This window comes from Onychomys torridus, chromosome 11 (genome assembly GCF_903995425.1).
Source record: "Onychomys torridus chromosome 11, mOncTor1.1, whole genome shotgun sequence".
NCBI classification, from domain to species: domain Eukaryota; kingdom Metazoa; phylum Chordata; class Mammalia; order Rodentia; family Cricetidae; genus Onychomys; species Onychomys torridus.
Genome location: NC_050453.1, coordinates 58,934,549 through 58,950,396, shown reverse-complemented (window position 1 = coordinate 58,950,396; position 15,848 = coordinate 58,934,549). Strand labels below are relative to the sequence as shown.

The window sequence follows — 15,848 nt, the reverse complement described above, 5'->3', positions numbered from 1 at the left end:
TAGATACGATGGGAATTCTCTGCTGAGTAGCATTGAGTGTTATGACCCTATCATCGACAGCTGGGAAGTAGTGGCCTCCATGGGAACCCAGCGTTGCGATGCTGGTGTGTGTGTTCTTCGAGAAAAGTAACTTATTGAACACCAGCTGGAGCTAATGACTATTCCAAGGAACAGTTTGTGGGAGAATCAAGGATCCTTTCCGGAATGTTTCTATCTCACTGTGTGCACAGGGGATTACAGGCACCAGTGCTGTGACGATTGTACTTGTTTGAACACACTCTCCTTCGCACTGGTAATGTTACTCAGAAGGGTGGGTAACAACAGGTACTCAAGGGAAGAGAGTGCACCTTTGGATGTGAGAAACCAGATCCTCTCTCTCTGTGGTCTAAGGAGCATTTTCTTCCTGTTCCTAACTTATCAAGTGCTTGGGAGAATGAGTGTGTGTGTGTGTGTGTGTGTGTGTTGTGCTTTATATATTGCAGAGAATTAAGGTGAATATGGCCTGCTAGGTGTGGGCATTGTCCATCCTAGGTGATTGGAAGGATATCAACTTACATAAGCTTGGTAAAATGAAAGTCCGCCCCCTCCCCAGAAGCAAACATATCTTTTCTAAATAAAAGATAGCTCTGGCCACCACAGTTCCTTTCTGGAGGAAACCAAGAGATCACTGTTACAATTCGAGAGGCTAAGAGGAGAGATTCAAACTATTCTTACTTAGGGGGACATGGTTGGTGTAGAGATTTGAAAAGTGGCATGAACTGAATGGAATGTGAGTGAACCCAGAAGATCACTGAAGTGTGGACTGGAAGGCTGGAGAGGACATACTTGACCCCAGGGTCTTTCTAATGTGCATCTTGGCGCTGGAGACTGAGAGGTTAGCGGTGTGTGTAGGCGGGAGTTAGAACAAGAGATGCTGTAAATGTGCAGAGTTCAATCTCCCTGTGGCAAACAGATGTACCTGCGACTTCACAGCCGTCTCCGGCCCTGCCAGGCTGGTGTAGCCATGGCAGTGGTGGTCTTTGACTGGGTGAAAGAGCAGCTTCGTGGTGACTCAAGTGCTACTCCATGACTACACTTCCACGCTATTTATTCGGGGCTGGGGTGGGTGGCTGCAGCCTCGAAGCTTAGGTTCCCGGTTCCTGCCCTGTTGTTAGAAGGGCACACTTCTGCTAAGGAGTGCTAACTACTGCTGTGCTACATTCAGTTCTCTCCGGCCACATCTCCAACCTGTCTGTAGAGTGGATCGTAGTCATCCTGGGACAAAATAATCAAGGACAACTGAGACTCTTGTTAGTTCCCGTGCCTCTGCCAACATTTCCGAGCTGCCCTTCAAGGCTCCTCTGTGTCATAGGGTGAAATCCTTGCATTATTGGCGCAGCAAGTATGGGAATGTGATAGCCTAAATTGGGTTGCATTTTATTTTCCCTTTGCTCTGGAATTCCACTCTTTCCTCATTCCCCTAATTGTGTTGGCCTACAGAGTTAATTTCCTTTGTATTTTTTTAAGAAAATATTAAAAATGGACTGTCTCAAATGGCTTCAAGAGAATTTGTGGCTGGTGCTGCCTTCAACAGACATGTTGGTTGGAAAACAGGATAAAGAGCAGCTCCTGGTCTCATCTTCCAACCTTTTTACCTTGTGCTTGCTAATGAACTCTGCTGCTGCTTTGGTAGATTTGAAACGTCAGTGAAGTGCCTGCCTGAATTTGCCCAATTTATTGGCCCCTTTCACATTTGGAATCTACTTGAAAACAAAAGATAAAGAGCCAGGTGGTTGTGGCGCACACCTTTAGTCCCAGTACTCAGGAGACAGAAGTGGGTGATCTCTGAGTTTGAGGTCAGCCTGGTCTACAGAGCATATTCCAGGACAGCCAGGGCCATACAAAGAAACCCTGTCTTGAAAACCCAAAAGACAAAAGGAATACAGAAGTAACAGCACATTTTAGCACCCATGTGAATTGTAGGAGTTGTCTTTGATTCAGTGAATGGCGTGTGATCGTACAAACACCTGTGCACAGGGCCGCCCACACACCTGCAAGACTTCTTTTTCTTCTTGAGATAGCATCTCACTATGTAGCTCTGGCTGTCCTGGAAACTCCTGTGTAGACCAGGCTGGCCTTGAACTGGAAGAAATACACTTGCTCTGTCTCCCCAGTGCTGGGATTAAAGGTGTACTCCACCACACTCGGCTAAAACCACAATACTGTTGGACCCAGAGCCAAAGGGAAGCAGTACAAGAGGATAAAGTCCTTCGGCCTGTCTGGCAGATGGATTGTGCCTGCTAATTGAACCACAGCCTTTTTGTCATCGGCTCTTTCTGAAATTCAGATGTGACCATGACAGTACTTAATATACAGCCAATTATTGATCAGTATCGAAGTTGTTTGTGTCCTCAAATTCCATAGATTCACATTTCCTGTACTAGAAGGTTCAAATTTCTTAACGTGCATCGGACCCATGCACGGTGCTGAGGGCTCACTCCACTGTGCTGCTCTTAACGTGCACCGGACCCATGCACGGTGCTGAGGGCTCACTCCACTGTGCTGCTCTTAACGTGCACCGGACCCATGCACGGTGCTGAGGGCTCACTCCACTGTGCTCTTAACGTGCATCGGACCCATGCACGGTGCTGAGGGCTTACTCCACTGTGCTGCTGCTCTTAACGTGCACCGGACCCATGCACGGTGCTGAGGGCTCACTCCACTGTGCTGCTGCTCTTCTAGTCTTTCTCCAGTCACTGGAGAATGTGATCTCATTCTAAGGTCGTGCTCTCCTGACAGTCCTAATTCCTAATCAAAATGCCACCTACTGGGGGCTGGAGAGATGGGCCAGTGGTTAAGAGTGCTGGTGGTTCTCTGAGAGGATGTAGGCTGGGTTCTCGGCACCCACATGGTGGCTTACAACACTTAACTCCAGTTCCAGACATCTGGTGCCCTCTTCTGGCCTTCACAGGCATCAGCACAGACACGCTACACTTAACATTAATGCAGGCAAAACACAAAAATGTTAAAAAAAAAAAAAAAAAAAAAAAAAAAAGTCACAGATAAAGACCTAACTCCCTAAACAGAGCTACTCCCTAATCCATGATTCATTGGCAGTACTTTGTTATTGTCCTATGAGATTAGAGTCTGCGACCTTCTGGGGCTATATTCTCACAATACACAATTCCCATCGTGTAATGTGGAACTAATGAAGCGAGCCAAGGCTGCGCATGTTAAACAATAAGGTGGCTTAATTGCTTTTCATTTTGATGTCCTTCTGGTCTTGGGAAACCTATAACTAGAATTAATAGGATACAAAGATCAGTTAGAACGCCCTGTTCCTTTGTAGACTTTTGTAGAAACTGCAAACTAACCTTATCTTTGCCTTCTTCAAGCACTGTGCCTGAGGGCAAACCCTCTAAGATGACGACTACGTTTTCAAACGCACTGTAAAAACGCTTTGGTGCCTAATAAATGTCCACTGTGAGACACTAGGCTTAAGATTCCCTCGCAACTTTTTCCCACACGAAATGTACTCAGCATTCTACACGGCTTCCTACATAGGAAGCGAGTGTGTTGTAGCTAAATCTTGTTGAGATGGGGTCTGTGCCGGATCGTCGAGGCAATGAAAATGTCCAAGAACTAAGTGGTAAGGCAGCCATAGTAATTTGCCTAGGCCACTATCAGGGGAGGCGCGGTGACCAGGTGGATACACAGAAAAAGGATTTGTCACAAAGTCACGCTGACACTTCAGTCCGGCAAAGAAATGAAGGCGCCTGCGCAATAGAGTCAGACGCCTGCGCAGAGGTCCAGCGAGGGGCGCCGGGCGCTCCGCCCCTGCGGAGCTGCGCCAGCGTAGTTCCGGGTGAGCGAACCCAGACCGCGCGTGCGCCGTTGCGGCCCTTGCTGTGGCGGCGCGGCGATGGAACCGGCAGAGCTGCAGAACGAGCTAGTGTCAGCCGAGGGCCGGAACCGGAAGGCGGTGCTGTGCCAGCGTTGCGGCTCTCGGGTGCTGCAGCCAGGGACTGCTCTTTTCTCTCGCCGACAGGTAGGGAAATACGTAGAGCTGATTAGATCTACTGTCCGGAGCGACCGGTGGCTCGAGACTGGTCCGGGCTCCCAGGTTTCCGGAGACCGCGCCCTTCTTCGCGCGTCTTAACCCCGCCCACCTTCGCGACGCCCCGCCCCGCGGGTGCGGCTGGCGACTCGGACCCCAGTGGCCGAGCACGGTTGCGTGACCACCTTGCACCTCTCTCTCTTGCAAAGCTCTGGCTCAGCGGGTGCACCTGTCTCGGGCGGCCCACCTTCTCCCAGGCCTAGGGTACCCCGCGCGAGCTGAGGGAGGCCGGAACCCCAGTCCCCAGCTTCCTGGAGATCTAGCCAACGTGCTGCGCCTCGCAGGTGTATCTCCGGCCGCCGCTCGGTGTCGCCCCTGGGCACCTGAGAATGACTAGATTCCTGTCCCTCCTTAGCCCTCACCCATCTTTAGTCCCTACTTTCTGTCTCATTTGCTGCTCCTCAAAGGAGCTCCAAAATCAAGTAGGACTCCGTGTGTGTGTGTGTGTGTGTGTGTGTGTGTGTGTGTGTGTTTTGTTATAGCCTTTGCTGGCCTGGAACTTGCTGTGTAGACCAGGCTGGCCTCATACTCAGATCCACCCACCTTGTTCTGCCTCCCCAGTGCTGGGATTAAGGGCATGCACCATTTACACCCAACCCTAAAGTAAGGCTTTTTTTTTTTTTTTTTTTTTTTTCATGACAGGGTTTCTCTGTGTAGCTTTGGAGCCTGTCCTGGAACTCACTCTGTAGACCAGGCTGGCCTCGAACTCACAGAGATCCACCTGCCTCTGCCTCCCGAGTGCTGGGATTACAGGCATGTGTCACCACCGCCTGGCAAGTAAGACTTTTTAATAACCTTACCACCATCACCCCAGTGAGAAATTTTTTTTTCTAAGCTGTGTGTGTGTGTGTATCATACCTACTTATAGGATAGTGCAAACTGTAATTTTACTCAGACCCTCAGACTGTATAAATGGTCCGTGAGAAGGTGGTAAGGTGGTGGGGCCAGTGTTATTTCATGTGGTTGAAGGATTGGTAGTGAAGTGCTACAGGCTGTATCATCTGCTATAAAAGCAGAATCCTTTTTCTTTTCTTTTTTCTTTTTTTGATTTTTTTAAGTTGAGGATCGAACCCAGGGCCCTGTGCTTGCTAGGCAAGCACTGTACCACTGAGCTAAATCCCCAACCCCAGAATCCTTTTTCTAAAGAAGGAAAGGAGGGGTAGTGTCTCCCTTGTCCTGTGTGTTTTGATGATTTTCTGTAGTTCTCTTTTAATAGGAATTCCAAGGGCAGGGATTAGAGATCTCCATTTGTTTTATAAAGTTAGGGGCCTCATGGAGGGATGGCACTGACTGTGGCCTTGAATCCTAACCTGACCACTTATTACCACTGGAAGAGGTGATGAACCTCCATGAGCTTCCACTTGTTCATTCTGAAAAAGTGAGGATGGGAGCAGGCAGGCATCTTTGTGGGAACTGAGCACTGTGCCTCTGGTGTGGTACAGAACTGAGGCTGGGTTTTAGGTCAATTCTTGTATCCTTTTATGGCAGCTTGCCCACTTTTGTAAACTGACAGAAAGTTAAAGGTTAGGGGGTGGTGAGTGCCTATGATCCTAGCACCCAGGGCTACACAGTAAGTTCAAAGCCAACAGGGATACATAATGAGAGCTTGTCTATTCATTGAATGAAACTTTTTTAAAAATCAAGAAGTTCCTTAACGGAATTTTATAGTTTATATATAAAGTTTTTGTTTCATACATTTCATTTTATTTTTTTAAAGATTTATTTATTAAGCATACAGTATCCTGCCAGTGGTGGATCCCTGCAGGCCAGAAGAGGGCACCAGATTTCATTACAGATGGTTGTGAGTCACCATGTGGTGGCTGGGAATTGAACTCAGGACCTCCAGAAAAACAGCCAGTGCTCTCCAGCCCGTTTCATATGTTTTAAATTGATGTTTTATAGGAGGGAAACTAGAAGCAAATTGAATTATATGTTACAGTTTCTCAACAGGTGTACCTCTACAGAGAACAAACCACTTGTAACACACTCTTAAACGGAATCTTCAGCATAGCTCTTTGATCATTACCTCAATTGTTGAGAAGCTGCTCTCAGGTCAGTCTAGATATCTCAAGGCTGATACCATCTCATCGGGATGTCCTTCCTGGAGGAGAATATCTGAGCAGTCTGATTTTCACCCAGACTGATAAGGTCCAAGTCTGACCTCAACATAGAAAAACATAAAAAATAAAGAAGCAAACAAAGACACCCTTCTAGGGCCGGACAGGTGGCTCAGCTGGACGGATGGCTCAGTGGTTAGGAGTACTGGCTGAATTTGAAGTACCTGTCAGGTGGCTCACAACTCTTTGTAGTTCCTGTTAGTTCCAGGGGATGCAACGCCTTTTTCTGCCCTCTGTGGGTACCAGACATGCATGTGATACACATACAGGCAGAACACTCCTAAAGTAAAAATAAACAAATCTTTAAAATTAAAAATAAGGTCCTTTTGGCCTGGCAATGGTGGTGCATCTCGTTGATCCCAGCACTCAGGAGGCAGAGGCAGGTGGATCTCTTGAGTTCAAGTCCAGCCTGGTCTACAGTGTGAGTTCCAGAACACCCAAAGCTACACTAAGAAACCCTGTCTCAGGGAGGAAAAAATCAAGATCTTTCATCCCTTAAATGAACCTGGAGAAAAGCAGGACATAGGAGGTGTGCTTAGAGGTGGCCCACAGCATTGTCATTCTACCCTATAGGGTATACTAGTACAGTCTCTGGACGGGAAAGCTATGAAAGGCAAACCATGTACCCCATCTTTGATGTGATGTAGAGCCCAGTGATGACTCTGCCTTCCATTTCATAATCTAAGGCGGTATGTTTTTCAATTGGGGGCGAGTTTGTCTCCAAAGCAAAAAGTCTAGAGACATACATAGATATTTTTTGGTGGTAAAAATTGGGAAGGGGGGGGCTGGAGAGATGGCTCAGTGGTTAAGAGTACTGTCTGCTCTTCCAGAGGTTCTGAGTTCAATTCCCAGCAACCACATGGTGGCTCACAACCATCCATAATTCAATCCGGCGCCTTCTTCTGGCCTGTAAGCATACATGCAGACAGAATACTGTATACATAATTAATAAATATTTTTTTAAAAATTGGGAAGGGATGCTACTGACATCTAGTAGGTGGGAGTTTGGGTTGCTGCTTAGTATCCTGTGATGCCCAGGACAGCCCTCACAGCAAAGAATTCTTTAGCCCAAATTTTCAGAAGTTCCAGGGTCCAGAAACCCTGGGCCCAACATTGCAAAGTCCTGACAACTCTAGCACCTACCTCAGTTGACCACCTCTTGGTACCCATGGCTACTTACACCACTGGACTCAGGCCCTGTATCCTATCCACATGTGTATCTCCTCCTATACCTAGACTCTGCACATAAGTAAGAGCTTAGGAAATATCTGGACTTAATGAATACAAGCTAATAGTCTAGTGTAAATAGTAGGTTATTGATATACTGGATCAATATTTTATGGGTTTTATGTTTTTTTAAAGATGTATTTATTATGTATACAGAAGAGGGTGCCAGATCTCATTTCAGATGGTTGTGAGCCACCATGTGGTTGCTGGGAATTGAACTCAGGACCTTTAGGAAGAGCAGTCGGTGCTCTTAACCTCTGAGCCATCTCTCCAGCCCTATTTTATGGTTTTATTAGTCTTTTTTTTTTTTTTAAAGACAGTCTCATGTAGCCCTTGTGAACTCCCTGTGTGACTGAGGATGACCTTGAACTTCCAGTCCTGGATTACAGGCATGCACACCCCCCAGCTTGTTTTCCTGGGAGTAGGACATGTGATAGACCCCATGCCTGCTTGGCAAGAACCAGTTGAGCCACATCCTGCTCGGCACTCTGATTGGCACCTTTATTCCTCTGTTTTCAGCATGTGATGTGTGTTCTGTTTAGTCAGAGAATGGGTTTCATGTATAAATTATTCTTACCTTTGAAGCTGGTGTGGGATGACTAGTCCTTACTCACTGTTAATACCAATTGCAGTCCTGCTTTATTTTCTACGATATAATGAAGGCCAGACCAAAAGGCACTCGGAGAGGAGAGGGCTTCTTTGGGTTACACGTCCTGATCACCGTCCGTTATTGAGGGAAGCCTATAGCAATAGCCCGCTTTCTGCACTGCCTTGTGTCCTAGCTGGGCTTCTGTGGCTGTGATAAATATGACCAGGAGCATTGTGGGAGGGAACAGTTCATTCCATCATAATAGTTTACGGTTCATCATGGAGGGAAGTCATGGCAGGAATCTGGAGGCAGGAAGTGACGCAGAGGCCGTGGAGGAGTGCTGCCTCTGGCTTGCTCCCCCACGCTCTGCGCGGCCTGCCCTTTTATACAACCCAGGACCATGCGCCTGGGGTGACATGACCTACAGTGGGCTGGGCCCTCCCTCACAAATCATCAAGAAAACGCCCCCACAGACCTGACTGCAGGCCAGTGAGGTGGAGACATTGTCTCCATTGAAGTTCCCTCCTCTCAGAGGTCTCTATCTTATGTCAAGTTGACAAAAAACTATGCAGCACACTTTGGATCAGAGCTGTTTCAGATCTCAGAGGTGTGATTTGGTGGAGGAAGTCTTTTCAAGTACACAATGAAGTATTTTAGGTTTGGCAGACAAGTCTAAACATGGAATTTTTATGCTTCATTTCCTCTAGTCCACAATAAGCTGAAGATAATTTATGTATTTTTTTGGTGAGCCTGCATTTCTCCTACAACCCATCATATGACACCAGGTGTGGAATTTTCCACTCACGTCATGGCAGCGCTCTAAAAATGTCAAACATTGGAACATTTCAGGTTGGAGTTGAGGATTGAGAAACTTCATTTTCTCATAATCCTTTACATGTTCTTGGTTTATTCTGTGCACCATACATGTGCACCTGGAACAGGAGTTACAGGAGGTTGTGAACCACCATGTGGCTTCTGGGAGCCAAACCTGGATCCTCTGGAAGAGCAGTAAGTGCTGTAGCCGCTGAGACATGTCCCCAACCCAGATTTCTGATCATCTTAACTGAAGTTATTGGTTAAGCTGAATAGAGACACCTAGTTAAAAATGTAGTGTGTTTTGGAAACTGCTAAAAGTTTCCCTTAGCCATGGGGATAAACCCTCTCCATGTGAGTGGAAACTCCTGGTCAAGTAAGGGTATAGGGTCAAAAGGAAGGCTGAGCCAGGTGCCACCGACGTTCTCAATGGCAAGAGCAGCGTGGCCAGAACTTCCTTAGGTGACCGTGATGGGTTCCCAAATGGTAGAAACCTTGCAGAGGTAATGGGGGGGGGGGGCAAGCTGGGAGCAAGAGGAGCATCTCTTCCTCTCCAGGTCTGACATGTGTAGACTGCTGGAGCATGGGCTGTGGTCTCCTCACCAAGAGCCTCATTCCTGTGCAAAGAAAAAGGGTAAGTCCATGGAGTTTAGAAATTAGAAAAAAGATGATTCTGTAGAAGAGAGATGTTTGAGGAAGAGCAGAAGACTGGCTTGTGGGAAGGAAAGTATAAACTGTGTTGGGATAGAGTGAAAGAAGTCTCAGCACTTATGACACCTGCTGCTCCTTCATAGGACCCAGGTTCAGTTCCCAGCACCCACGTGGTGGCTCACAACCATTGGTGACTCCAGTTCCATGGGCTCCAATGCCCTCTGCCATCCACTGGCACCAGGCATGCACAAATGTGTAGACAAAACACACACATAAGATAAAAATTAATATCTAAAAAAAAATTAAAAGAAAATAGTATTGGGTTAAGCATATTGGAGCAGAGAACCTGAGGGCAGTAACCAAGACAGTTTCTTATAAAACTAAATAGAGGTTGGGTGGGGATTTAGCTCAGTGGTAGAGCACTTGCCTAGCAAGCACAAGGCCCTGGGTTCAATCCTCAGCTAAAAAAAAAACAAAAACAAAAAAAAAACACTAAACAGAGCAGCACTCTGGGGCATTTTCCCCAGAGAAAGGAAAACTTACATTAGCCATGTAGTGGTGGTGGTGGTGGCGCACGCCTTTAATCCCAGCACTCGGGAGGCAGAGCCAGGCGGATCTCTGTGACTTCAAGGCCAGCCTGGTCTCCAGAGTCAGTTCCAGAAAAGGCACCAAACTACACAGAGAAACCCTGTCTTGGGGGGGAAAAAACCTTACATTAATGTCAAACCTGTAATTATACAGCACCAAACTGTAGGCAGCACAGCTGTCTTTCAGGAGGGGCATGAAGTTCAGCAGTAGACACAGATGAACTAGGCTGTTCCTTTTGTTTTGTCTTGAGATAGCATCTCATGTCACCCGGATTAGCCTCACATTGACTCTGTAGTGGAGGATGACCTTCAACTCCTGATTCTCCTGCCTCTACCTCCCAAGTGTGGGGATCACACTGCCACAGCCAGCTTGATCCAGACAACTTGAGTGAATCTCCAGAGAATTATGCTGTTGAGAAAGCAAAAAAAAAAAAGTATCAGCTTGATGAATCGATTTGTCTAACATTCTCTCACTCCCCCGGTCTCTGTTTGCTTGACATAGTCTCACTGTGTTTGGTAGGCTGGCCAGTAGTTCTGTTACCCAGACTGGTCTTGAAGACCTCCCTGCCTTGACCTTTCCAGGGCTGGAATGCACCATCATTAGGCCCCTCTTCCTCCTTTTTTGGGGGGAGTGGGGGTGGGCACAGGGTTTCTCTGTGAAGCCCTGGAACTCACTTAGTAGACCCAGGCTGACCTCAAACTCACAGAGATCCTCCTGCCTAAGCCTCCCAAGTCAGGGGCCACACCGCCAGACCTTTTTTCTTTTTCTGTTCTCTTATGTGAGACAGGGCTGATGTAAGCTCTGTTGGCTTTGGCCCCTTGTGTAGCTGAGAGGATGACCTTGACTTCTCAGTCCAGCTGCCTTCACCTATGCTGGGATTACAGGCATGGACCACTAAACTCAGTTGATATGGTGCTGGGGACCAAACCTAGGGTTTTGTGCATGCCGGACAGGCAACTCTGTAAGCTGAGAGTTTGCCCAGGCCAGCCTGGAACTCAGGATCATCCCAATAGCTGGAACTACAGGTGAGCACCACTGTGCCAGATCTGTACAACTTATTTTATTTTTGAGATATATTAGATAGATAGATAGATAGATAGATAGATAGATAGATAGATAGATAGATAGTTTTGAGGGTTTCTCTGTGTAGCCCTGGCTATCCTGGAACTCAAATATGTAGACCAAGCTGGCCTCAAACTCACAGAGACCCATCTGCCTCTGCCTCCCGGGTGCTGGGATTAAAGACGTGCGACACTACACTGGACCTTGTGTAACAATTTTGAAATGAGAGGATTTCAGAAATTAAGAAGGACTCAGTGGTTGCCCTCAGATGGGATTGAGAGGCAAGGTGTTGATGAATGTGGTTAGGAGAGAGCAGCAGAGTTCTTGTGACGGGCTCTTCACTATCCTGACTGTAGTGGTGAACAAATGGTATAGAACTGAATACTCAGGCAAGTGAGCACAAGCAAATGGGGAACCCAGGAGGCAGAGGCAAGAGGATCAGAGTTCAAGGCCACCCTGGGCAACAGGACCTTAAATGAAAAGCAACAGCGAAACTCAGGAAGCTGGGGAGATCTGGATAAGATCTCCAGATTGAATCAGTTCTTGAACTCTGGCGGTGAAAGCTACCCCAGCTGTTCAAGATGTTATCTTCGGGGGGACAGTAAAGGCCCCAGGGGTTTGTGTCACTTCTTCTTGCTCTTATTTTGTCTTTTGTGACAGGGTCTCACTGTGTAGTCATCACTGTCCTGGAACTGTCTGCCTAGATCAGGCTGCCTCAACTCACAGAGAACTGCCTGCTTCTGCCTCCCAGGTGCTGAGATGAAAGGGCTCTGTTATTTCTTAAAAGCTTATGGTGTGTGTGTGTGTGTGTGTGTGTGTGTGTGTGTCTGTCTGTCTGTCTGTCTGTCTGTGCATGTGGTATGCACATGTATGTAAGTTTGAGCAGATTGCAGGAGCAAGCACCAGGTCACTTGGAGCTGGAGTGACAGGGAGTTCTGAGTCACCTGAAGTGGGTCCTGGGAACCAAAGGAATGATTAGAAGAATAGTGTTCTTCGCTGCTGCCGAGCTCTCTCTCCAGTCCTTTTGTGGGTTTTCTTTGTGGGGGGAGGGTTGTTGTTGTTGTTATTGTTGCTACTGCTACTATTGGCAGCCTTGTTTGAAACAAGGCCTCACTGTGAAGGCATCACTGTGTAGCCCTGGCTGACCTTGAACTCGAAGTGATCCACCTGCCTCTGATGAGACTAAAGGTGTATGCCACTATGCCAAGCTCTTGTGTGTTATTTCTTAAGACTAAACGTGAACTTGTCGGGACAGCAAATGAAACATGCCAGCCATAAAAGGACATATGCAGTGTGATTCCACCTACATGAAATACCTTCTTCTTTAGGCCAGCGAAGGGAGAATAAGGAAGGAGAGTGAATAGGGGACCAGAGTCTCAGTTTGGGAAGGCGGGAAGGCTCTGGTGACAGGTAGGCGGTGGCAGCACAGTCATGTGAACATTGTTACGTACTAGACTGTACACAGAAAAGTGGTTAAGTGAGGGGCTGGAGAGACAGCTCAGCAGCTAAGAGCTCTTACTGTCCTTCCGGAGGGCCTGAGTCTGGTTTCGGCACCCACACTGGGCAGCTCACACCCCCGCTAACCGAAGCTTCAAAGGATCCAAGGGCTTCTTCTGACCTCCACAGGCATGCACACAAGTGGCATTCATTGACACACATACACATAAACTTGTCTGTAATTTTACCACTCACACACACACACACACACACACACACAAAATCAAAAATCAAATGGAACATGAGTCTCAGCTATGTAAAGTAGTGTTGTTTTAATATCAACAATGTGATTATTAATCTTTCTCCCCCCTACACAAGGTCTCAAAGAGATTGGGTTGGCTGGCTTCTTGTGCTCTTTGAGGCTAAGGAAAAATCTGCTTTTCTAACTGAATGTGGATTTTTACAGTGAGATGTTTAGTTTGTGAGCTGTGCCCTGTTTACGAGCTGCCATTCATGTGATGGGCAGTTTATGGCTTTTCTTTTTTCTTTTCTTTCCTTTTTTAGATTTTTGCTTCTTGGCAACCTTTAAGTTTTTTGTTTGTTTGTTGAGACAAAGTCTCACTATGTAGCTTTGGCTGTCCTGGAACTAGCTTTTTAGACCAGGCTGGCCTTGAACTTACAGACATCCACCCACCTCTGCCTTGCAAGTGCTAGAATTAAAGGCAAGCCCCACAACATCTGGATATGATTGATGACTAACTAATCTTGTCAATTTAACTTAATTAAGAGACTCCTAGGATGGGCTGGAGAGGTGGCTCAGAGGTTAAGAGCACCGACTGCTCTTCCAGAGGTCCTGAGTTCAATTCCCAGCAACCACATAGTGGCTCACAACCATCTGCAATGAGATCTGGCGCCCTCTTCTGTATACACAATAAATAAATCTTTAAAAGAGAGAGAGAGAGAGAGAGAGAGAGAGAGAGAGAGAGAGAGAGAGAGAGAGACACTCCTAGGAGCCAGGCCTTTTTTATTTTTTATTTTTATTGTTATTTTTTATTTTTTGGTTTTTCGAGACAGGGTTTCTCTGTAGCTTTGGAGCCTGTCCTGGACTAGCTCTGTAGACCAGGCTGGCCTCGAACTCACAGAGATCCACCTGTCTCTGCCTCCCGAGTGCTGGGATTACAGGCGGGCATCTATGAATTAAAGACCAACAAAGGCATGGAAGAACAGGTCTCAAAATAATACTAACGGTAATAATAGTAATAATCAAGGCAGGCACCAGAAGAGCATCCTAGTGTGTGACCTAGTGTGATGGCTGCTGACTTCTTTTCCCCCAGTCCAGAAGGCTGCTAGGCATCCAGGTGGCGTGTAAGTAGAATGGGAGTGAAGGGATGACTGGACTCCAGCTTTGACGGTCCTTACATTCTCTCCACTGCAGCTCTTCCTCCCCTCCATGAGAAAGAAGCCGGCCCTGGCTGACGGCAGCAGCCCTGACGGTGATCTCCTCCAGGAACACTGGCTGGTGAATGACATGTTCATCTTTGAGAATGTGGGCTTCACCAAGGACGTGGGCAACATCAAGTTTCTGGTCTGTGCGGACTGTGAGATCGGACCCATTGGCTGCCATTGCCTGGACGACAAGAACAGCTTCTATGTGGCCTTGGAGCGAGTTTCCCACGAGTGACTGAGGGGACTCCACGCCAGCTGTAAAGCTCTCCGCACCAGAGCTGACGCTGAGCCTGTGGTGGCTGCCGACACAGCAGCCTTCTCGGTACTAATATAAACGATAAGCACCAGTGTTTGGCCTTGAACTTGCAGAGGGCCGTCCTGCTTCCTTCAAGCCTCAGTGCATGCCTCCCACTTAGTCCTCTGTGCATCACAGCTGTCCTAACCCCCACCCCTGTTTTGGAACATGGAAGAACTCATGTAGTCTGGTCCTTGGCACTCCTGGACACTGTCCATGGCGCTCTTCCTGCTCAGCAAGAGCAGCAGCCAACTTTTTAGCCATGGTAACAGGAAAAAAAAGCTCACTTGCTAATAGTTGAAACTCCACCTTTTTCTCATTCAAGAGGCCCGGTGCAGTGGGCGCACACCTGCAGTCCTACCTCTTGGGAGGTGGAAGCAGGAAGATCAGGAGTTCAAGGCCAGCATCAGCTACATAGTGAATTCTAAGCCAGCCTGGGCTATGTGAGACATCTCAAAAACCATAAAACATACAAGTATTTGAGAGTGACTTCGTTGTATGTGACCTACTTGTCTATAGCAATTTATCCTTTTTAAAAGTCAGACATTTACAAATGTCAGTGTTTAAACCACTAATGAGAAACATTACTTTAGACATGTTCTCAGTGCTGTGTTTGAGACCCTTTGTTCCAGGTTGATAGTGACATTTGTAGTAAAGATGAATGTGGCCCTTCTTCCTGCAGATCTTGACTAGGTTTCTCATTTCATTAGGGGTCTCCACGCTGCAGTCTCCTAAGGGAACTCAGCCCTGTTTACCAGGCTCTACTGGAATCAGAGTGGAGGGTGGAGGATGTACAAAGGATTGCTTAGCTGAATCACCCCTGGGTCTGTTAGGGAAGATTTCCTCAATGGCTGCTGTCATCATTCATAAATGTAGGTTGTAAGGTCCTCGGGATTTTGGTTCACTTGGACTGTCTGTACCCAGGATGCAAACCCTTTCTACTGAGATTTCCATTGTTACGGGGTTGGTACCACCTTTTCTCATTAGCCAACTTAAAACTTCAGCGTAATTTCCAGTCATTTTATCATTTCTCTTCTGGAGTGACCCAGCAGTTTAAAAGGACTCTATAAACAGTTCAAATACTTCGCCGTCATCCCTTCCTCTGGGGACCTAAAATTGGAATGTGCAGTAAGTAGAGACCCTGTTATTCTTATAATACCAGCAACTGGGAGGGTCAAGGGGGTTCAAGGCAGATAGATCAAGGTCAGCCTCAGTTACATATCAAATTCTAGGCCATCCTGTTCTACTTGAGAGCTTGTCTCAAACAAAAAACAACAAATAGAAGTTGGAAAGATGGCTCAGCAGTTAAGAGTGTTTGCTGCTCTTTCAGAGGACCTGGGTTCAAAAGTTCCAGCGAGGCCGTGGTGGCGCACGCCTTTAATCCCAGCAGCACTGGGGAGGCAGAGGCAGGTGGATATCTGTGAGTTCAAGGCCAGTCTGATCTACAAAAAGCAAGTTCCAAGGCAGCCTGGGCTGTTACACAGAGAAAATCCCTCTGCATCTGTTTCCTGGCTGTTCTTTCCTCAC

The 15,848-nt window shown here is 47.2% G+C and overlaps 2 protein-coding genes and 1 non-coding gene across 3 annotated transcripts in view; all 3 read left to right on the top strand.

Moving 5' to 3' along the window:
• Positions 1–1,533, top strand: part of Klhl12 (kelch like family member 12) — a 34,925-nt gene extending 33,392 nt beyond the window's left edge. Inside the window, 1 exon segment of the mRNA XM_036202465.1 lies at positions 4–1,533. Within this exon segment, the coding sequence (XP_036058358.1) occupies positions 4–130 (127 nt within the window). The 3' untranslated portion in view covers positions 131–1,533.
• A 2,309-nt stretch (positions 1,534–3,842) lies between these two features.
• On the top strand, positions 3,843–15,002 carry Rabif (RAB interacting factor). Its single transcript, XM_036201765.1, has 2 exons — positions 3,843–4,027; positions 14,016–15,002. Exons 1-2 carry the CDS (start codon positions 3,902–3,904, stop codon positions 14,259–14,261), a joined length of 372 nt encoding a protein of 123 aa, XP_036057658.1. The 5' UTR covers positions 3,843–3,901; the 3' UTR covers positions 14,262–15,002.
• Positions 6,201–6,269, top strand: LOC118593574. The gene has a single exon (XR_004946251.1). It is a non-coding gene; the product is annotated as a small nucleolar RNA SNORD19 (small nucleolar RNA).
• Positions 15,003–15,848: the final 846 nt, after the last annotated feature.

Bases quoted from the DNA above. Each gene is read 5' to 3' on its own strand.
- Rabif (XM_036201765.1), top strand. From the start codon at position 3,902: ATGGAACCGGCAGAGCTGCAGAACGAGCTAGTGTCAGCCGAGGGCCGG. The intron at 4,028-14,015 runs GTAGGGAAATAC...TCTCCACTGCAG, and splicing joins CTCTTTTCTCTCGCCGACAG to CTCTTCCTCCCCTCCATGAG.